Source organism: Plectropomus leopardus, chromosome 19, assembly GCF_008729295.1.
Source record: "Plectropomus leopardus isolate mb chromosome 19, YSFRI_Pleo_2.0, whole genome shotgun sequence".
In the NCBI taxonomy this organism is placed as follows: Eukaryota; Metazoa; Chordata; class Actinopteri; order Perciformes; family Serranidae; genus Plectropomus; species Plectropomus leopardus.
In genome coordinates, this window is record NC_056481.1 from 9780260 (window position 1) to 9799054 (window position 18795).

The 18795-nt window shown below is 39.1% G+C and overlaps 2 protein-coding genes across 6 annotated transcripts in view; one reads left to right on the forward strand and one right to left on the reverse strand.

Annotated features, from left to right (window-relative positions):
* The window catches only part of LOC121958517 (phospholysine phosphohistidine inorganic pyrophosphate phosphatase), a 59317-nt gene extending 53977 nt beyond the window's left edge, over nt 1–5340 (reverse strand). For all 3 annotated transcript variants that reach the window (XM_042507478.1, XM_042507477.1, XM_042507476.1), the window contains exons 1-5: nt 5197–5340; nt 4762–4949; nt 2479–2632; nt 2288–2351; nt 1771–1863 (exon numbers count right to left, since the gene is read on the reverse strand). In XM_042507478.1, coding sequence (XP_042363412.1) covers nt 1771–1863; nt 2288–2351; nt 2479–2632; nt 4762–4949; nt 5197–5327 — 630 coding nt within the window. In that variant the 5' untranslated portion in view covers nt 5328–5340. The remainder of the gene's footprint in view (nt 1–1770; nt 1864–2287; nt 2352–2478; nt 2633–4761; nt 4950–5196) is intronic.
* A 742-nt stretch (nt 5341–6082) lies between these two features.
* On the forward strand, nt 6083–18058 carry oat (ornithine aminotransferase). Of its 3 annotated transcripts, none has more exons than XM_042508014.1 (10): nt 6083–6217; nt 9667–9898; nt 10861–11085; nt 11170–11265; nt 12120–12247; nt 13258–13380; nt 14923–15051; nt 15209–15322; nt 15966–16110; nt 16989–18058. In XM_042508014.1, the coding sequence occupies exons 2-10, from the start codon at nt 9685–9687 to the stop codon at nt 17147–17149; spliced, it is 1335 nt and encodes a 444-aa protein (XP_042363948.1). In that variant the 5' UTR covers nt 6083–6217; nt 9667–9684; the 3' UTR covers nt 17150–18058. The 3 variants fall into 3 exon arrangements, with proteins under 3 accessions (XP_042363948.1, XP_042363949.1, XP_042363950.1); XM_042508015.1 differs by lacking the exon at nt 6083–6217 and adding an exon at nt 6627–6728; XM_042508016.1 differs by lacking the exon at nt 6083–6217 and adding an exon at nt 7403–7454.
* Nucleotides 18059–18795: the final 737 nt, after the last annotated feature.

Below are 18795 nucleotides of genomic sequence, written 5' to 3' on the forward strand. Positions count from 1 at the left end.
AAATCACACCATGTCACACTGTATATGTGCTTTTGATTTATTAACTGTATCTTTATTGATTGATCAGCTACAAGTTTCTCTGTAAGCAGCAGATTCTCTTCACTCCCTACTGTGGGCTGGAAAATAAAATCAATTAATAAAAATAAAGAGAAACACTAAGCACACCAGCATTACCCTTTTTTTCCAAATATGACATATTCAGAATTTGATAATGGTCATGTAAACAGCGTATTCTGTTAAAATATTCAGAATTGGGTTTTAGGAGTATACAGCTTTTTTGGAATATGTGTCTCATTTGGGGTTTACACTGCAGTTTGCAACACACGGCCTCTCCTGTTTTCAGGTGAGTCATTGCGTTGTCATGGATACACTGTACACAAACCAACTTGCCAACAGTTTGCAACGCTGTGTGGTAGAAATGATGCAAAAGAAAATACCACATCTCCGCTCAGATGATGAAACACACCCACTTTTGGGCTTTATGAAACACTCGGATATCAAGAGGTTTTTGGAAATAAAGCAGCACCAATGTTTTTAAGAAGGTGAAGGATGGAAAGAGAGAGTCCAACACATCCGCACCGATAAGAAAATGTTAAAAAAATAAATAAATATTTCGATGCAAAGACGCAAAAGGACAAGCAGCTCCAGCTGTTCTCCTTCTTCATGCTATGTCGTGATAAATGACATATTAGGGCACGCTAATTGAAGTATGTACAGCTGCATGTAAACGGCAGCATGAGTGGAATATTCTGTTTCATTACACATGTAAACAGCTTAGTAGTAATATAGTCTTTTTCAGAATAAGGGCAAATATTTTGTGCGTGTAAATGTACTCGTTGTTTACTTCCCATAGATCCAAGATTTTCAGTAAACGTCTGCTGTCAGTCAGCCTGTTAAAGGCAGTCTGACTGACCTTTGTCCTTTCAGCTCTACAGGAACTGCTGCTGACACTCGGCTGCTTGTGTGCAGAGACGCTGAACGCAGGTCAGAGTCTGTGTGGATTGAAAACTAGTATCTCCATGGTGATGTTACAATCACATTGTGCGGCAAAATATCTGCAACATGACAAAATTCTCTAGGTGCACGACAAGAAAGAAAAGTGTTGAGCGAAACTTTTTCTGAGGATAACACATCATTTCTCATCAAACGTTTCGAGCACCATACCATGAATCAGGCTTTAGGAAGCGTCTCATCATATTGCTTCTCGGCAGCATGTAGAAATTTTTGCTTCAATTATTCTGAAGCTATTTGTGAAATCGATTGCACAACCGTTCTCTGCCATTTCAGCTCTTTATTCGATGTAATCACACTGTTGCAGATGCTGTCTGCTGCATGTTTGACACTCAGAGGGGAAGGACTCCTGCTACTACTGAGTATGTTCTTTGGCACACATATATAAAACAGGCATGCAGAGAGATGCATGAAGAGGAATGTTCCCTGTTTTTCTGAGGGCGTTTTATGGGAATGTGGTTCGATTTGAAGAGTGCCTCTGGTTCATGTGTTCCACATTTTATCTTAAGTGTTGGTCTCGTCTCGGTCTTGGTCATGATTTGGTCTTTGGTGGGTGATCCTGACTACAACACTGCTCCCCAGTCCAGTCAAAGTTTAAAACTGAGTCAAAGCAGAGACGATCGCCTCGGCAAAGCTAAATATTTCGCAGTTTAGCCCTTGAAAAAAAGCACTGCACTTTCATTATTGTACAGCAAACGCCACATTTGCAGGCACTGCCTTGTATTCTGGATACAGTTTGTATCCTCTGTTGTTACGTACCTCGTGTGGTTGAAGCCCCATGTCATTGAGAACACTCTGGAAAAATGCTGGGGATGGCTTCCCGACGACTTCAGCCGTTAGATCACAGGCGTACTGAAGGAAACAATAAGTTGAGTTGACAATAAATAGTCCCTGTTCATACGAACAGAAATGCTATTTTTAATAAATATAAGAGTGGTGACATCATCTACAGACACACCTCTGCATTCACTCTGAAACACCTTAAAAAAAAACAAACTCTTAAACCCCTTTTGTTTAAATAATAACAATAATAATACCTATATTTATATAACATCTTTGGGAAAACTGCTTTTAGTAGTTGTGCTGCACACACTTGGAATAATTTACAACACATATTAAAACTTATCAAAACCGTACTTTTAGTTCAATTTATAAAAACGCGATTACAAAGCTACTTTGCTCCTGAATGAAATTGTTTCTAACTGTGTGCTGTTCTTGTTTATTTTCTTGTTAATTTATTTTTGTGATTTAAATGCAAATGATGCACAAACCGTACCTCCAGAGCCTTCATGTACACCCCGACATCGAGTTTCAAACCATCTGTCTCCTTGTAGTACCTCCTACATGGAGAGCAAAACATCAGAAATGTTTTGTTTAGTTTTGTGAATACATGACATATTTCATGTTGTGCTTAATACTGGAATAAAGAAATATAGATCTGACTAAAGACTTGTAATATCCTCTCACCCTTGGCCCAGGGAGAACAGCACCGGCTTCTCCAGGCCTATAAGGACCCTGAATGCATCATTCAGGTTCTGGTAGGAAAACTTCTCAGCTGCATCTCCAATCACAACGCAGTTCGGGTTGGTCTTGTCAACGGCGTCAAACTCTGGGAGAAGAGCTAAGAAAGAGTAAAACGCACAAAAATACTTTTTAGGGTTGGATCATTCAAAGCAGGAGTCTTCAGTGTTTTTAATGCCAACTACCACTTATAACATAAATGTAAAAAAAATAAATAAAATCACTGGCGCTTGAGATAATCTCTGAATACTTTTGGCTCTTCTCGTTTGTGCTTGCCCTAAACTGCAAAGTCACTGACGGTTTTGGCATGGCGAGGTGCATTTGCGCCTCACCATCTCAAGGCAGACGGTGTGTCAGAGTCTCTGCCTCGAAAAATTACAAAACAATCCACAGTGACTCATAAGAATGTCCATACACTTGAAATAATAATCCAGCTAATTGGACACTATGTTCAGTGACCTGTAAATATTAGCGAACTAATTCACCTCGCCGTTATAAAGGAGCCATGCAGTTATTTAGTGTTAGCAAGCCGACATGATCACACACAGATTCATGGTTAACAGTTATCAGAAATGTTGTGTACTGTAAAATATTTTTTTTTCTTTGCTATTTTCCGCACATATTTTAATAAAAAAATTAATTAATCGAAACTAAGCTTAACAGTAGCTCTAAGGACCTCCAGAGGGTAGTGGACCACTTGTTAAAGATTTAGCATTTAAAGGATAAGTCTGGTGATATTTTCCATTTTCTAACTGTCAACAAATCCCATGAGAAGATCGACACTAACAAGTATTGTCTGTAAACTCAAAATAGTGTGTAGTTTATTGATCAAAAACTGTCAATAACACATCAGTGAGACACAGCGAAGCACTGGGCAACATGTTGCTTTATTACAGTAAACATATGAACTGTTGTTTATATCCAACAAACAAAGTACCGCTGCCTGAAATAACCGCCAAATTTATAAAAATAAAAAATACATTTTTTAAATGAAACTACATAATTGTTAGTCGTTTTTGCAAGATGTATGTCTTTAGTGGAAACCAAAGGTCTTGGGACAGAAGCCTAAAACAGGCTGGGAAAGTCTGACAGAAGTATAGAGATGAACAAGTATATTATTCTGGTCTTTTCATGGGATTTATGGACATATGGATGTTAGAGAATGTGTTTTTAAGTGTGTGTGTTTTACATGCAATATTTGAACAAAGGGTTTGTCCAAATGGATTGTTGACAAAGAAAATGTAGCCATCACAATTATTTACTGTAGGTGCAGAAGTTGAGTTTTAAGAGGTACTTATCCATAGTTTGTGTATTACATACAGTATATGTCAGCTGGCATGCCCCCAGCTTGGAGAAGCTTGCTGGAGTCCAACATGGAAGCTAAGCGACATACTGCGGATGTTGGAGTCAGCGACAGAATGTATTTTAGCCACAAGAAAGTCCTATCTAAGAAATAAAAATAAAATAAATTAATAAAATAAAAAATCAGTAAGAATTTATGTGTATGCTGTATTAAGAATACTTTATGTGCTTTACCTGTTTTTCCCTGTTTTCGGTGTGTTACCAAAAACAGCGTCATTTCTCTTGTCTAAGCCACCAGACTCCATTGACAAAAACAGTCATTTTAGCTCACAGAACACAGGAGCTGCTGTTCAACACCTGCTTCAATCAGTTAGTTGCTTTGTGTTATTTTGTGACTTTGGTGAATCCTAACTAACCCTTTCTAATGCCAAAGTCAAACAATATCCCAAATAAACTAACTAATCGAGGAAGCAGTAGACCAACAGCTCCTGTGTCCAGTGATGTTAAATCAATGTTTTTGTCAATGGAGTCTGGCTTTGAAGAGAGTGATATACCAGCTTCATTTTTCAGATGGAAATCACTGTCTGAGATTCAAATAAAGTTGTGAAAATACTCTTAATATAGCGTACACATTAATCATTTTTTTAAGTGGAATTTTTGGTGAACAAAATACATCTGTCGCTTGCTTATCTTCCATGTAAAACTCCTGCCTGCTTCTTCAAACAGGGGCGTTGTCGACTATGATATGCTATTTACTGTCTACAGATAAGCACTCCATACAACCCCACTTCAAAAAAAAATCTGAAATATCCCTCTATGTAGATAAAATCGATGCAGCTTAAAGTTTTTTTTAGATATCCTATGTAAAGTGCTGAGATTAACCAGGATTTCCTGACAAAAAAAAGTCTTGTCAATTTGAAGCATTACCATCATACACCAGCAGGTGAGGCCGTAGACCTCTCTCTTTTAGGACAGCTACGACTGCAGGAGCTGGAGAGAAGACTTCAGACACGGATATGTCAAAGCCCAGCCTCTGCAGCTTGGCTACAAACTTCTCTCTGGTGGCCTGGGTCTCATTGGTGCAGAAGCGCAGCTGCAGACCAGAAGCCTTGAGCCTTTAAAAGGGTCAGAAGGTCAGATTTAGGAAGGAGCAAACAGGTTGATGTGCCAGATTGACACTCTCTTGGAGACACATTGTTGAAACATTCAGCATTGTTTGCATCGTTACAATCATACGCGCACACACAGGATTTGGGGGTCTTGCAAGAAACTGCTAGAATTAACCGTGTTCATGCACTTTGCTCCACGCTGAGCATACACGAAGCTAAAATCTCTAACATTGACGCTTGTTTGTTTACTCACTTTTTCACAGCTTCAATCGAACCAGATATAGCAACACCGTCTCCTTCCCCGCTGTCATACAACACGCCACACATGTCCAATATGACTCCTTTCAAACTCCTTGCACAGCCTGGCCAGCGCGTGTCAGCCATGACGAGATGATAGCCTCAGAGCGCATGCGCGTAACGCTAAGCAGCCTGTTCAAGTGAAGTGCACCAGATTTACTTTATAACGGTGCTGGTACATAATATTTTAGACGTATTTATGAAAGTTTCATAAAGTGATGTGAGATTATTTTTTCTTTTCATTTTTGTTCATGATCCTATGTTTTTTTTTATGTTTTTTTTTTTTTTTTTCTTTTGAAGTTTGGGGTGTTTTTCTATATTTTATAATTTTGACTCTTTTTTTAAGCATTTTTCCCCAAGTTTTTGTGAGGTGTTTTTTTTTTGGGGGGGGGTTGTTTTTTTGTTTTTTTTTTTCTAATTATTTTGAGTGTTTTGAATGTGTGTGTGTGTGTGTGTGTGTGTGTGTGTGTGTGTGTGTGTGTGTGTGTTTAAGATTTTTTGTGGTGTTTTGAATTTTACTACTTTAAGCACATTTCCCTGATTATACTTAATTAATTTTCCTTCACATACTATTTTCAATGCAGGACTAGTAGTATTAGTGCTTATACTTAAATAAAGTAACTGAATACTTCCACCACTGGCCTTCTCCCACTTAATATCATTAAATAAGGAAGTTAAATATCTTATCGTGTTTCTAATGTTTTTGTTAGAGCACTTTTCTAATAGTTTTTTATTAAGCATTTATTGAGCATTTTTGCATCGACGAAATCATGGGGAAAAGTTGCAACATGGGGGCGTGTCCTCTCTGCTACAGCACCCCTGACGCAGCGTGACGTAATCACGCATTAAGGCAGCACATTTTTCTTTCTCAGACACAACATAAGCTGCACCGGATCCCTGCGCTTCAACCATCGGACAGGACAGACATCAGACGCTTTTCAAGAGGGTTTTTTTTAACGTCGCTTCATATATTTCTGGTACTATTCCACTTTTCTTCAAGTCTTCTTTGTGTCGTTTAATAATCGCCTGCTTGATATTATGGTGATGGCTTAGCGGCAGGAAGACGCCAAGTGTTAGCTAGCTAGGCGGTAACGGAAAACGAGGCACCTGTGTTATCTTAAAACTCTTTGGGTGAGAAAAAACATTCATTCATATCAAATGACCGCAAAATGTAATTTGTATTCAGTTTTAAGCTTGAGCTTTTGAGCTTCAAAAGTCCATGGTACAGTGTTAGATAATACAACGTGATTTGGCATACGTCTTTATTTAGCTGTTTACCGTAATGTTGGTGGTGGGTGTGACTCGGAGGCAGCTCCCCAGGGACCTATCATCTCTCACGAGGAGGTGACTGAGTGACACATGTCATGCCACGAGTCCACTAGTGTCCTTGATGCGGTCCTGTCCAGGTGCTTTTTGTTTGCCTTGTGTGTTTATTCACTGTTAAAGGTTATCGATTTTTCCCAGTGCCAAGTACTCTTCCCCCATCCAGTAAGACTTTACTGCTTTATTTTACAGCTTTTGATGATATCATGGTAGTTTTGTAATATTTAGTGTTTCGCTCTGTGACAGTAAGTTGTAGCTCACGGGCGGATCGCGAGACAACAAAGCCCCCGGACACAGACTTTGTTGTCATTTTATGTTTCTTTGTGGCTGAGTCTCTTCACAACTCCTGTGCATTTGTTTGTGGTCTTTTTGCAGTTATTTACAATTATTCTTAATAGTTCCTTTGCATCTGTTTGTATGTGTCTTACCCTTTTTGTAGTTATATTTGGTATTTTTTGCAGTTCTTTCGCATCTTGTTTTTGGTCTTTTCGCGTCTTAATGTAGCTGATTTGTGTATCTTTGAGTTAAATCTGTGTCTGTTTTTTAGTCACTTCATGTCTGACATAATTTGTGTCTCTTTGCAGTTCCTTATGCACCAATTTGTGTCACTTTTTAGACATTTTTTGTCTTTTTCTTTCATTTTGCATCTATTTGTCATTTTGTGTCTCTTTGTGGTGTTTTTGAATGCATCATGCTGTGTTCACAGGAACTCAAAGAGAAGGAACATGGCAAACCGGATGTGTTGGTATATGAGAGCAGGGCGGTAACATTAGGAGAGGCTGGCAGAGAGTACTGGCAGCAAAGTTAGAATTTTTTTAATTTTTTGTTGTCCTCTGCAACAGGTTTTAAACTGGTTGTTCAGTTGCTCCGTCACTCAAGGAGAAAACACAGGTGATCTGGACAATTACTGTATATTACTAGACAAATTACATAAAATAAATGTTTTTTTGCCATCTACTTCCGCCTGATTCCATGTGAATGCAGCATGCACTTGAGTATAATTTTGCAGATGAAGGCCACGGGGTCCTTCGGACATTTTCGGCCCCTTGTCCTATGCCGGCTAACCAACACAATAAACCGTCCGTAGTGTTTATTAAGAATTGAGCATACTTCTAGACACCTTTCACCAAGTAACCTAACTGCCAAAAGCACCACTGAAACATAGCATGACTCATCTTAAAAACATTCAATGCCTATAAAAGGCCACCTTATGAGTCACACACACTTAAACATCCAGAAAGCAGCTATGCTCAGTTGCAAGAAAAGCAGTACATGTTACAGGACAAGGTAACAGCAGTGAAAGACAATATGAAATAAGTCTACTTTTACTCTACTAATGGAAAAGTCTGGAACGTCACAGATGAGTTGCCACGCTGCAGTGGGATTAGCTTTTGTTAACCCGCACCCACCGAAAGCACGGTCCACTATTGTGTTGCATGTGAAAGAGAGGCCTTGCTCAGCAAACCTGCAAAGCTTTTGTGCTCGATGGGATCTCCCATAGCAGCGTGTTAGCATATTAGGCTCATTTTTTAGAGTGTTTTTTTAAATGATTATTTAATTGTGTTATGCTGTGACATGTCAGGATAAAGGCTTCACCGCACAAACATGATCAACGCGTTTCTTAAACAGGCTGGTTATAGCATTTGTAAGTCTAATAATATTTTAACAGTTATACAGCTGCTTCTAGTAAAACCTAAAAAGGCCAACTTCTGTTTCAACCTCACTCTGTAGCTAAACAAGGGTTGCACCTAATGATTTTTCTTATTTTCAGTTAATCTGCAGATTACCCTCTGTCTTACAGTGATCCATTGTTTTGTCCACTTTCCCACAGCCCAAAGAGATTTATTGGAAGTTTTAATTGCCTAATTATCCAAAACTGCAAACTGCATTTTTGCTTTAAAATGGCTGAAACATAATGGCATAATCAAAATAATCACCAGTTAATTGACTAACCAATGCAACTCAGGTGCCTATACACATAGCGAGGGCCAAAAAATATATTTAAGGGGACAGTTTACACTATAATCAAAAATCAGTATTTTTTTCATCATTTCAAAAAAATGATAAATTGCTGAGTGTTGGAGATACTTGCGATAGAGATCTCTGCCTGCTGTTGAACATAATGGAATATTGACTAATAATTTCTTTATACCAAACTAAACCCGTCAACCAAATCACTGCACTAGAAGAAGTGTGCATCTACTCATGGACAAGAGGCTCATGCTCCTGTAAACAATAATGGCATCCTCCTCAGCTGAGCTGTAGCTAGCTCAGTGGTGCTAGGTGAGCTAGCAGTAGATGCACGCTTCCTCCTGCAGAGTGATACAGTCGGTGGGTGTAGTTTGGTAGAAATAAAATGGCTTCTCAATTAATCTGTTCACAACAATGTCTGTGGATTATCTTGAGTAACCCAGGCATGATTTCTGGAAGGAGACGTTGTTTAGTTATCCAAATGTGTTTTATTTTTTGCCACACCATAAGCCAAGGGCCACATAGTTACACTGAAGAGATGGCAGACATCTCTATGACCGATATCTCCAACACTCGGTAACTCACACCGAAACATGACTGATCGACTAATCCAGAAAAAAACTGTTTGCATTTGTGAACTTTTCCAAACTTTGCTTCTGCTTCTAGCAAATATCCCATTAAGTCTACATGATTAGCCGCACACCTCAGTTAATTTTTTAGTTTAAAATAACAACTTCTGTAATAATACCAGAACAGGTTTATGACTGATTATGAATTATGTGTCTTGAATCCCCACTATTACCTCCCTGCTCTTCTTGTTATTTTGATTTGGGGGTGAATTGTTCTTTAACTGATATAATTCATAATAAATAATCCAAACTTATGAAATGCATCAGTGTTTGATGCAGTTTGTTTTGTACAATAGTAAAGCACCCCCATCTGACATATTTGCCAAGTCTGAAAATACAATGAAGCTTAGAACCGTTTTACATTATCTTTAACTTTTTAACAACTTAACAACAGTTTTGGAATCTTTTTACTTGCTACTTGCAACAAAGAAGCCTTATGTTATCCTAAATTCGGCACTGATACAAAGTAAATTATGTTTTTTGTCTGCTCTACCATATTACAGACGTAGCAGCACACGACCATGAAAGGAATGATTCTGCAGCTCAGCCGCAACCTGAGCCGTGCTGCCCCTGTCCTTAGTCGCAGTGTCCACTCTGGCACACGTCCCGCTTCGACTGCCGCGTCCAAACTGAAGTCTGATCGCCCGCTCACCTCAGAGGAAATCTACGCCAGAGAGGACAAGTATGGAGCACACAACTACCACCCCCTGCCAGTGGCCTTAGAAAGAGGAGAGGGTGAGTCCAACGCATTAACGTGACTACTAAAAATAAAAGTGTGATGGTTAAAAAATCTCACTGTTTTGCCTATAATCAATGGAGGCTTTCTTAAACATTAAAAAAAATCACATGAAATAATTTGGGCAAGGAAACAAAGGGTTTGCATTTACTCCCATATAACCACAGGTGTGTTTTTAGGCGTAACAGGAGTTCACACAACCAGAGTGCCATCTCCTACTGTCTTCAAAAGTAAGGTGTGCCTGCACCTGTTGCACTGCTTGTTACAAGGAAGATTCAGCAAATTGGAAAAGCGAGCAGTTTTCTGATGATAGCGACACAGTAGGAGTGCAGTAATGTCACTGCAGCAAATATAGTGGGGCATTTACGCGCAAAAAAATAAAACTGAAGTTATAAATTTGACAAAGGAAACATAACTTTTTATTCAATGAAGTTACACTGCTCTTTGTTCATAAATGCACACAAAGTCTCTCTTAATGGGAGATTAGACAGCGGCTCTGCTCTGCTCTTTGCTATGTTCACACTTTAGAGAAAACAAAATGTATATTTTCCTCATTGATCTTTTTCTGTTTCTCCTACGTGCAGCCCATCAACATGTGTGTGTGTAACAATACAGTGTTAGCACATTTTGCACATGCCTATGTAAGAGCATCTGCACTATTGCCTTTCAAACAGGTTTTTGTTGATCAGTGGTGGAATAACTGACTGTTGCTTCCAAAAAAAAGCCACAATCCCAATGATGCGTGTAACAACACCTCATTTTAAGACCTGCACAGACAGGCCTACGCTAGCTGTGAAAACATGAGCTGCATCAGCCTTACACTAAACAATGACCTGCGTGCTGCACTGTGCGGTGCTTTGTGCAGGGCCCAAAATGTACGACACCATTTTTTCTGCTTTAAAAATCACATACGAATCATCACAGACATTTCCATAAAACGTTGTTTTCTTCTCTACTCCAGGCATCTACGTTTGGGATGTGGAGGGCAACCGGTATTATGACTTCCTGAGTGCTTACAGTGCAGTAAACCAGGGCCACTGCCACCCAAAGATCATAGCTGCGCTCACCGCCCAGGCCTCCAAACTCACGCTGACTTCCAGAGCGTTCTACAACAATGTGCTGGGAGCCTACGAGGAGTACATCACCGACCTGTTTGGCTATGACAAAGTTTTACCCATGAATACAGGTACTGCAAGGAAACACCTGAGGCAGATTGTATGAAAGAAGTTAGTATGATTATGTGTTATGTTTTTCTTTTGTTACAAATTAGGTGTTGAAGGTGGTGAGACGGCGTGCAAGCTCGCTCGAAAGTGGGCTTACACTGTAAAGGGAGTACCCCAAAACCAGGCCAAAATCATTTTTGCAGGTGAGTCACCGTTAAGGCTGGGTATCATTTAAAAAAAATTATACCAGTACCAATACCAGTATCCTTAAAGTGATAGGGATACCAATGGAGTGCTTCATCTGATTACTTCTTCTTTTACTGAATTCAGTAGTCACCATTTGAATAGAAGCATTCAGTTGCTTAAAATGCCACATCCCCATCCAATTTAGTTTTGCACCAATACATTTTTAAAAATGTTCAGACTGTTAGAATATTTCTTAAACGACTGTACAAACAACTATTAAATTCAAGGCGCTCGGCCTCACCACATTACAGATTGTATGAGTTGTTGCTCTACAACGCTTGCTGTGATTGGGAGGTGATTGCCAATTTTAAAAAACAAACAAACATACAAATCGCCTTTTTTCTGCATCTGGATACAAAAAGGATTAAATGCAGGTATCGTTTCACTGGATTATTTTTGATACTACTTGGTACTGCGTTATTTTAGTTAATATCTTAAAAGGTATCTAGCACCTGTACCCAGCTCTAATCACCATCTAATGAACTAAAAGATAAAATCACAATTATGAAGTGTGGCCCTTTTGTCACCGTAAGCAGTGTCTTTTTAGGAAAATTGGCACCAAAATCATGTAGCTTTTTTCCTTTCAGGGAGCTTAAGGTGTCAAAAAATATTTCTTTATCAGTAAATTTCCACTTAAATGCACGGTCTAGTTAATTTTACCCTTTGGATAATACTACCAGATAACCAAACGCGCATTAAGCATGCACACCAAACCTCTCGACATATAAAATAAGGCGACCGAATTTTCTACATTATGTAAAGATGTAAACTCAGAACATTATAACAAAAATGCCGTTTCATTCACTCTTAGAGGGAAACTTCTGGGGCCGCACCTTGGCAGCGATCTCCAGCTCAACGGACCCCAGCAGTTACGAAGGTTTCGGCCCCTACATGCCAGGCTTTGAGCTTGTCCCGTACAACGACATTCCTGCTTTGGAGGTACAAGTTTTGATTTTATCTTTCCACTGCAGTATCTGTCATGTTTGTCTAAATTCCTTGGATTTGTTGAGAGACTACTACCGTTTTAGTTTCATGCAGTCACGAGCAGCTAATGCGTGAAAAAGCTTTGGTCCACGCAGCTGTTACAGTGCCTTGTAAAATGCCCAAATTATAGGGGGAAGTTTATGTACGTTTTAGTCACTGCACACCAAACTTCAGGCTCTTTCCGGGTTAACTAATGTGGGTTTGTTAGGAAACACCGATGTTAGCAGCTAAAGTTTCATCATACCTGCGTTCAGTGGCCATGTGCTGCAGGAAGGATCGAACATGTAGGAACTTGAGTTCTGCTGCCAAATTGCATCGCGGTCACAGTGTTTTTCCTGGCATGAATAACAAACAAAGGATACAGCAGAGGTCAGGGACGCTTCTGCTGTGCATTATTTTTTTTCCATTGGAGGCAAAGATTTGCCCTTTTTTCAGCCTTGTAGCTGGAGATCAATCACATTACTGACAATATTATCACATTTACAAAAGCTCCTGCTAGATTACATGCTTCGTGTATCAAATGAAACATGTAACAAAACACATTTAATCTTTTTAGCCCAAACTATTATCTTTCCCTAGTCCAAACCAAGTCCGTTTTGTCCCTAAACCTATCCGGACTTAAATTACAGCATTGTCACACCATTACCAGCCAGACAAGAATATTATTTATCAACTCGCGAGAGGTGGTGTCATGTAACTAAGTAATACTACTTCTGTCCACCTTCAGTTAAAAAACAATGATTATTTCATAAGTTTCGCCAAAACGACCTGACTTAACACCCTCATTGGCTCTCACCGAATGGCTGACTGCAGCAGCATGTGTCTGCTGATAACGTGATCTTGGTAACTGCTGCCTTTATATGTAAACATTAGAACCTAATGATTGACCAAAGTAGCATTTCTGTATTGACAGACTTATCTTTACACAGATAAAAAATGTCTGACTGAGGCTTTTTTTTTTCCAGAAAGCTCTACAGGACCCAAATGTTGCTGCTTTCATGGTGGAGCCCATCCAGGGGGAGGCCGGGGTTGTGGTGCCAGACCAGGGGTATCTGACCAAAATCAGAGAACTTTGCACCAAACACAACGTGAGTCTGGACAAATGAACATCAGAGGCACGAAAAGAACGTCACGAGTGATTCCTTAGCTATTGTAGGTGTGGATTAGGCATGTCAATGGTTAACGGCTGAAAATATTTGATAGTGATATGAGTATATTTGCCATCATTTCATCTAAATAACGGCCACAGTGAATATGCCTGAGGCACATTTCATGCTGTTTTTCTCAACAGTGAGTGTCAAATAGCCAGTAGGCATTCCTGTGTGCTACTGAAGACTGAGCACAACAAATAAAGTGTGCTAATGCGTTTTCAAGCACTTGAGAAGAGGAAAGGCAGGTGGAGTGAAACTTAACTGCATTTAAAACTGCCATCTCCTAACACCACAGTGCGATGTGGTAACACTACTTCAGTTTGAAAATCATCAAGCTACTTTTTTGTATGTGGATGTACAGCAGAACTATCTAGAAACAACACTGCAGATATCATCCTGCCTGGAGGACAATCTTCACTTCCTATTTGCACAGCTTTTGGTGCTGTGTTTGGCCTAAACGGTACATATTATAATGTTTCTAAGGGGTTAAAAAACAATGAACACAAGGCAGGCAGCTGTACCTACTGACTGTCTAGTTAATTGCAGGAAAACTGCAGTTTAGGCTTAATTTTTAGACTTTTATATATGTTATCTGATTTGGTAGAAAAGCATTCGAAATAATCTCTGCTTCACAATGAGAGACGGGGTTTAAGTCAATTAAATAAAAGAGGGTCCTCAAATAAAATTGGGCAATTGATACTGTAGAAGGACGCAAATACTATTTATTATGCCGCTACATGACCAGAGAAAAAAAAGAGAAAAAACGTGGTTTTACTCAAGAGGTAGAAAATACCAGAATGCACCGTGCTATCCCAGACCAATGAACAGCTGGTTACAAAGAATCTGGCATTACAGTTAAACAGTAAGCTAAAACATGTTTCTGAAAACATTTGAGGCGAGAAATATGCAACTCAGTAACAAAATCGGTTTATGTTTTATCAGCGTGGCAGCATTGTGCCCACTTCCTGTTCACAAACTCTCACACATACAAAAGGGCATTAAAGTATTCTTCTGAAATAGGAAGCACAATGCCATTTTTTTGATTTATATTTCATAAACACTGCCGAGTTTTACTGTTCAGTAGGATTTTGGTCCAACTGAGAGAGAGAGAGACAGAGAGAGAGAGGCCAATACAAAAACACGCAAGTAACCAGGCTTGTTAATTTGGTTACATCAGCTCTTTCATAAGCCCTGCAGCTGCAGCGAAATGAAAGGGTTACCACAGCATAGATGGTTGTGTATGTTTGTAAAATTGGATTTTTAAACACATTTTGCCTTTAACAAATATTGGACCAGAAGGACATACTGCAATTTTGATCAAATTTCAATTAAGTGTTCAGCCATACCTTAAATGGCTCAGAAAATTATGTAACTATGTGACTCATATTCATGATTATTATGTATGTATCTGCAGGCCACACAAATAAAACCGGTCACAGGTTTTAATATTACTACCAAAGTCGTCTGTGTTTCATTCAGGTGTTGTGGATTGCTGATGAAGTGCAGACAGGTTTGGCGAGGACTGGGCGGCGCCTGGCTGTGGACCATGAGGAAGTCCGCCCAGATATCGTGGTTCTGGGCAAAGCTCTTTCTGGGGGAGTTTACCCTGTAAGCATTTTCGTTATTCATTAACGTCAAATCATGGATTTGTTTTGCAAGAAAAAGACTTATTGAACTTTTGGTGTCTAGTTGTGATGGAGATTATGGATCATTGTAGTTGTGTAACTTTTACCTTTGTTTTACCTGGTCTGTTTGTGTGCCGCAGGTATCTGCTGTGCTGTGTGACAATGAGATAATGCTGACAATCAAACCTGGAGAACACGGGTCCACATATGGAGGTAACCCCGTGGCGTGTCAGGTCGCCATCGCTTCACTTCAGGTCAGTGTTACAGCGAACTTTAGTCATTTCCTCGTCTGTCTACCCTTTCACAACTCATCACTTCTTGTTGTTGACTTTCTACGCATTTTTAGCCTCTTATTCTTTATTGTTTTACTTATGTCCTGATATTTTGCTGTTTTAATATTGTTGTTTCTGTAAGGTGACCTTGAGTGTCCTAAAAGTCACCCGTAAAGTCAAGATAAAAAAAAATGTGGTCAACTATGTCATAACTAGGGGTGGGCATTATGGCTCTAAAATATTATCACTATATTTTAGTATATTTTTTTGGGGAAACGATATTCTTTATATGTCAAAACACTAAAAAATTATTCTATTATCAGTTTCAAGAACATACAGTTGCAACGAAGTAAGTCTTATAGTTTCCAATGTCAACATTAACGTAACAGTGTGCCTTCAAATATTCAGTCAAAACTAAATAAAAACTTCTTATCTTTTTTAATTTTCAAACAACATAGGTAACTCAGACTGAGATTCAGATTCTGCATAAAATATGAATACTACAAACAAAGTAAAAATCACAAAGTACACATCTTAACAGGTGCCAAATTAAAAAATGATATGATATGGTACACCCTTAGTCATAAATTCTGTTGTTCTAAATTATTACTGTTGTTATTTGCAGGTGCTTGAGGAGGAGAAGCTGGCAGAGAATTCTCAAAGGATGGGAGAGCTGCTGCGGAGCGAGCTGAAAAAACTGCCCAAAGACATTGTGACAACAGTCAGAGGGAAAGGCCTCCTCAACGCGGTCGTCATCAAAGAGACCAAAGGTACAGTACCGAACTATTTCTAAAACAGCAGCCCTGTAGGCTATCAGTATTTGGCAAGTAAGGTTGAAATCCAAACTCTAAAAAGTTTTAGTCTTGAACATGAAGTGTACAAAATGCATTTGAGCCCACATTAAAAAAAAAAAAGACTCCACCTGTAAATACACAATTAAAATGTGTCGTCTTTGAATGATTTCTGTTATTTTGGTATCGAATGGCCGTCTCTGTTTTACCCACTAATTCAGTGAGAAATGAGACAATTCTGCCTTCAAAATGACTTACTTCCAGTACACAAAGTTTTTTAGGAGTCTAAACTGCAGTGTGGTTTTGTGCTATTTTTTTGTACTTCACACTGATTCAAACTAAAGCTGGAGTGCAGAACTTTTGTCTCCCCCCTCTGGCAGTGAGAGTAATTACACAAACACTGTCCTCATGTGTTGCCTGCAGGTGAGCTCGCTGCATCTCCCCCACCCACAGGAGCATTGTCTTCAAGCCTTTTTTTTATCTTTAATTCTTTCTGCGAATCCCTTAGTCTGTATTTATTTCACCATAGCTTCTGCGATACTCCCCACTCAAGCATTTCATCCATATCCATAAGCTTTCATAAAACACGCACAAATACGGACAAAAGAAGAGAAAGCTTCTTCCTTATCGGTATATGTATCTAACCTTAAGCATAAATAAATGAAATTATATTTTTATTTAAAGATCCTGCACTCCAGCTTTAAGAAATTAAAAGTAAGATGTCAAATGCATTTGATAAAAAAAAAAACTAATTGTACTTTGGATTGTTTTTTTCTTTTTTAGGGCCTTTGCTACATGTAGAACAATATACTTTGTAAGACAAATGAAGAGTAAAACTCTATTTTTGCACCCGACAGACTATAACGCCTGGAAAGTGTGCTTACGCCTTCGTGACAATGGACTGCTGGCCAAACCCACCCACGGCGACATCATCCGCCTGGCCCCTCCCCTCATCATCAACGAGCACGAGCTGCGCGAGTGTATCGATATCATCCAGAGAACCATCCTGTCCTTCTAAACTAACTATTCAACAATATACAGACAACCATCACAGTGATAATCTAAACCGATGATCCTATCATAAAGTCACTCTAAATATTTAGCATCTTTTATTTTTCTTTGTATTTCAGACAGGAGTTGTGTGAAGGGTTTTTCTGTAGAAATGCGGTATGCAGAGACTGTGCGGTGCGTGCTTCTATGAGGTGACACGGACACTTTTGCACAGAAAAGCTGCTGTTCCATTTTTTGTTGAAGCTTACCATTGCCTTAGAAAAGACTGCAACGCAGGCGGAAAACATCAGTGATATGTTTAAGATGTTGAATGTTTAATTCACAATTCTGGTGTAAATAATCAACGTGTTTGTTTTTAACGTAAGCTTTTAATTTAAAAATAGGAGAAGTAGCGTTACAGTGACGCATGCAGTCTGAAGTTACCACTTTTTTTGTCTCAAACGGCTACGTCTGACTGACTTTAAATTGAATATAACAGTGAGGGAAATACTTGTTACAGTTGAATGTTGTTTGCAGAAGAGTAAACATTCAGTCTGCTGAAGTACTGCTGTCTGTGAACCTAAACTCTGTAGAACGTAAAACTTGAAAGTTGATGAAAGTCTTGTTACATGGAGGGCAATCTAGTCTGGGTATTTTTGATGTCAAGAGCAATGTTTCTCCACATTTTTAAAATGCGTGAAATGTATAGAAAATGATCACATTACAGGTCTCAAAAGGGAAAAATAATCATTTGAGAGGTTCTTTAAGATGTTTTACTTTCTCCTACAACTATGACCTGTATCTGTTTTTGTTATTGAACTTTCTCATGAATGTTTTGTCTGTTACAAAACAATGTTAATATTGTCTTTTTAAAGGCAATATCCCCTTTAAGTTGTTGTACAATCAATTGATCTTCAAATAAATTATTGCAGTCTTATTTCCTGTCTTGTGTTTAAGTAGAGTTTTTTTGTATGGCACGGGGGTCATCGACCTCTGGACACAGATGGAGAAGCATAACGCCAGGCGCAGCGAAACTCAAACCTGAGCGTTCATTGCACCTGAGCTAAGTGTTTGCTTTCACTCCCTCTGCAGCAGCTGCTCCACTCATTCATCTGATCAGCTCTGAACAGCTCGACGGATCAATTATTCACCCTGCAACTTAAACTCCACAAACTGTGGACGGGGAAAAAAAACTGCAGAGAGCTCTGCCAGCGCTGCGTCCGCAAAAATGTCCAAAGTTTTCCGCACCGCAGCCAAGTCATACATCCCATCTCTAATTAGTAAAACATCCTCTACAAAAGCATGTCAAATAACAGATATGACGCATGCTGGATGTAAATGACACACCATGTTTGGCGGTCATAGCAAAATACTCAGATATGACTGTAAGGGAGAAACTCCGCTCCTTAAAACCAGTGCCTCCAACAACAAAAGGTGAGGACATAACTAATGCTATTTCGGAGTACTTTGAGGTACGAGAGATTGACCTTTATATCTCTGTAGCGGTCTGATTTACAAGAAAATGTAAAATGGCACTTTATATCAAAAAAGGTTTGCGATCCACTTTTCTTCTGCAGATACAAAAATCACAAAGTGCTTAACATATAAAACAAAATAAAAACTATAAAAGAGACAGACAGCAGATGGACAGATTACAGATGTTTGTGTGGAACG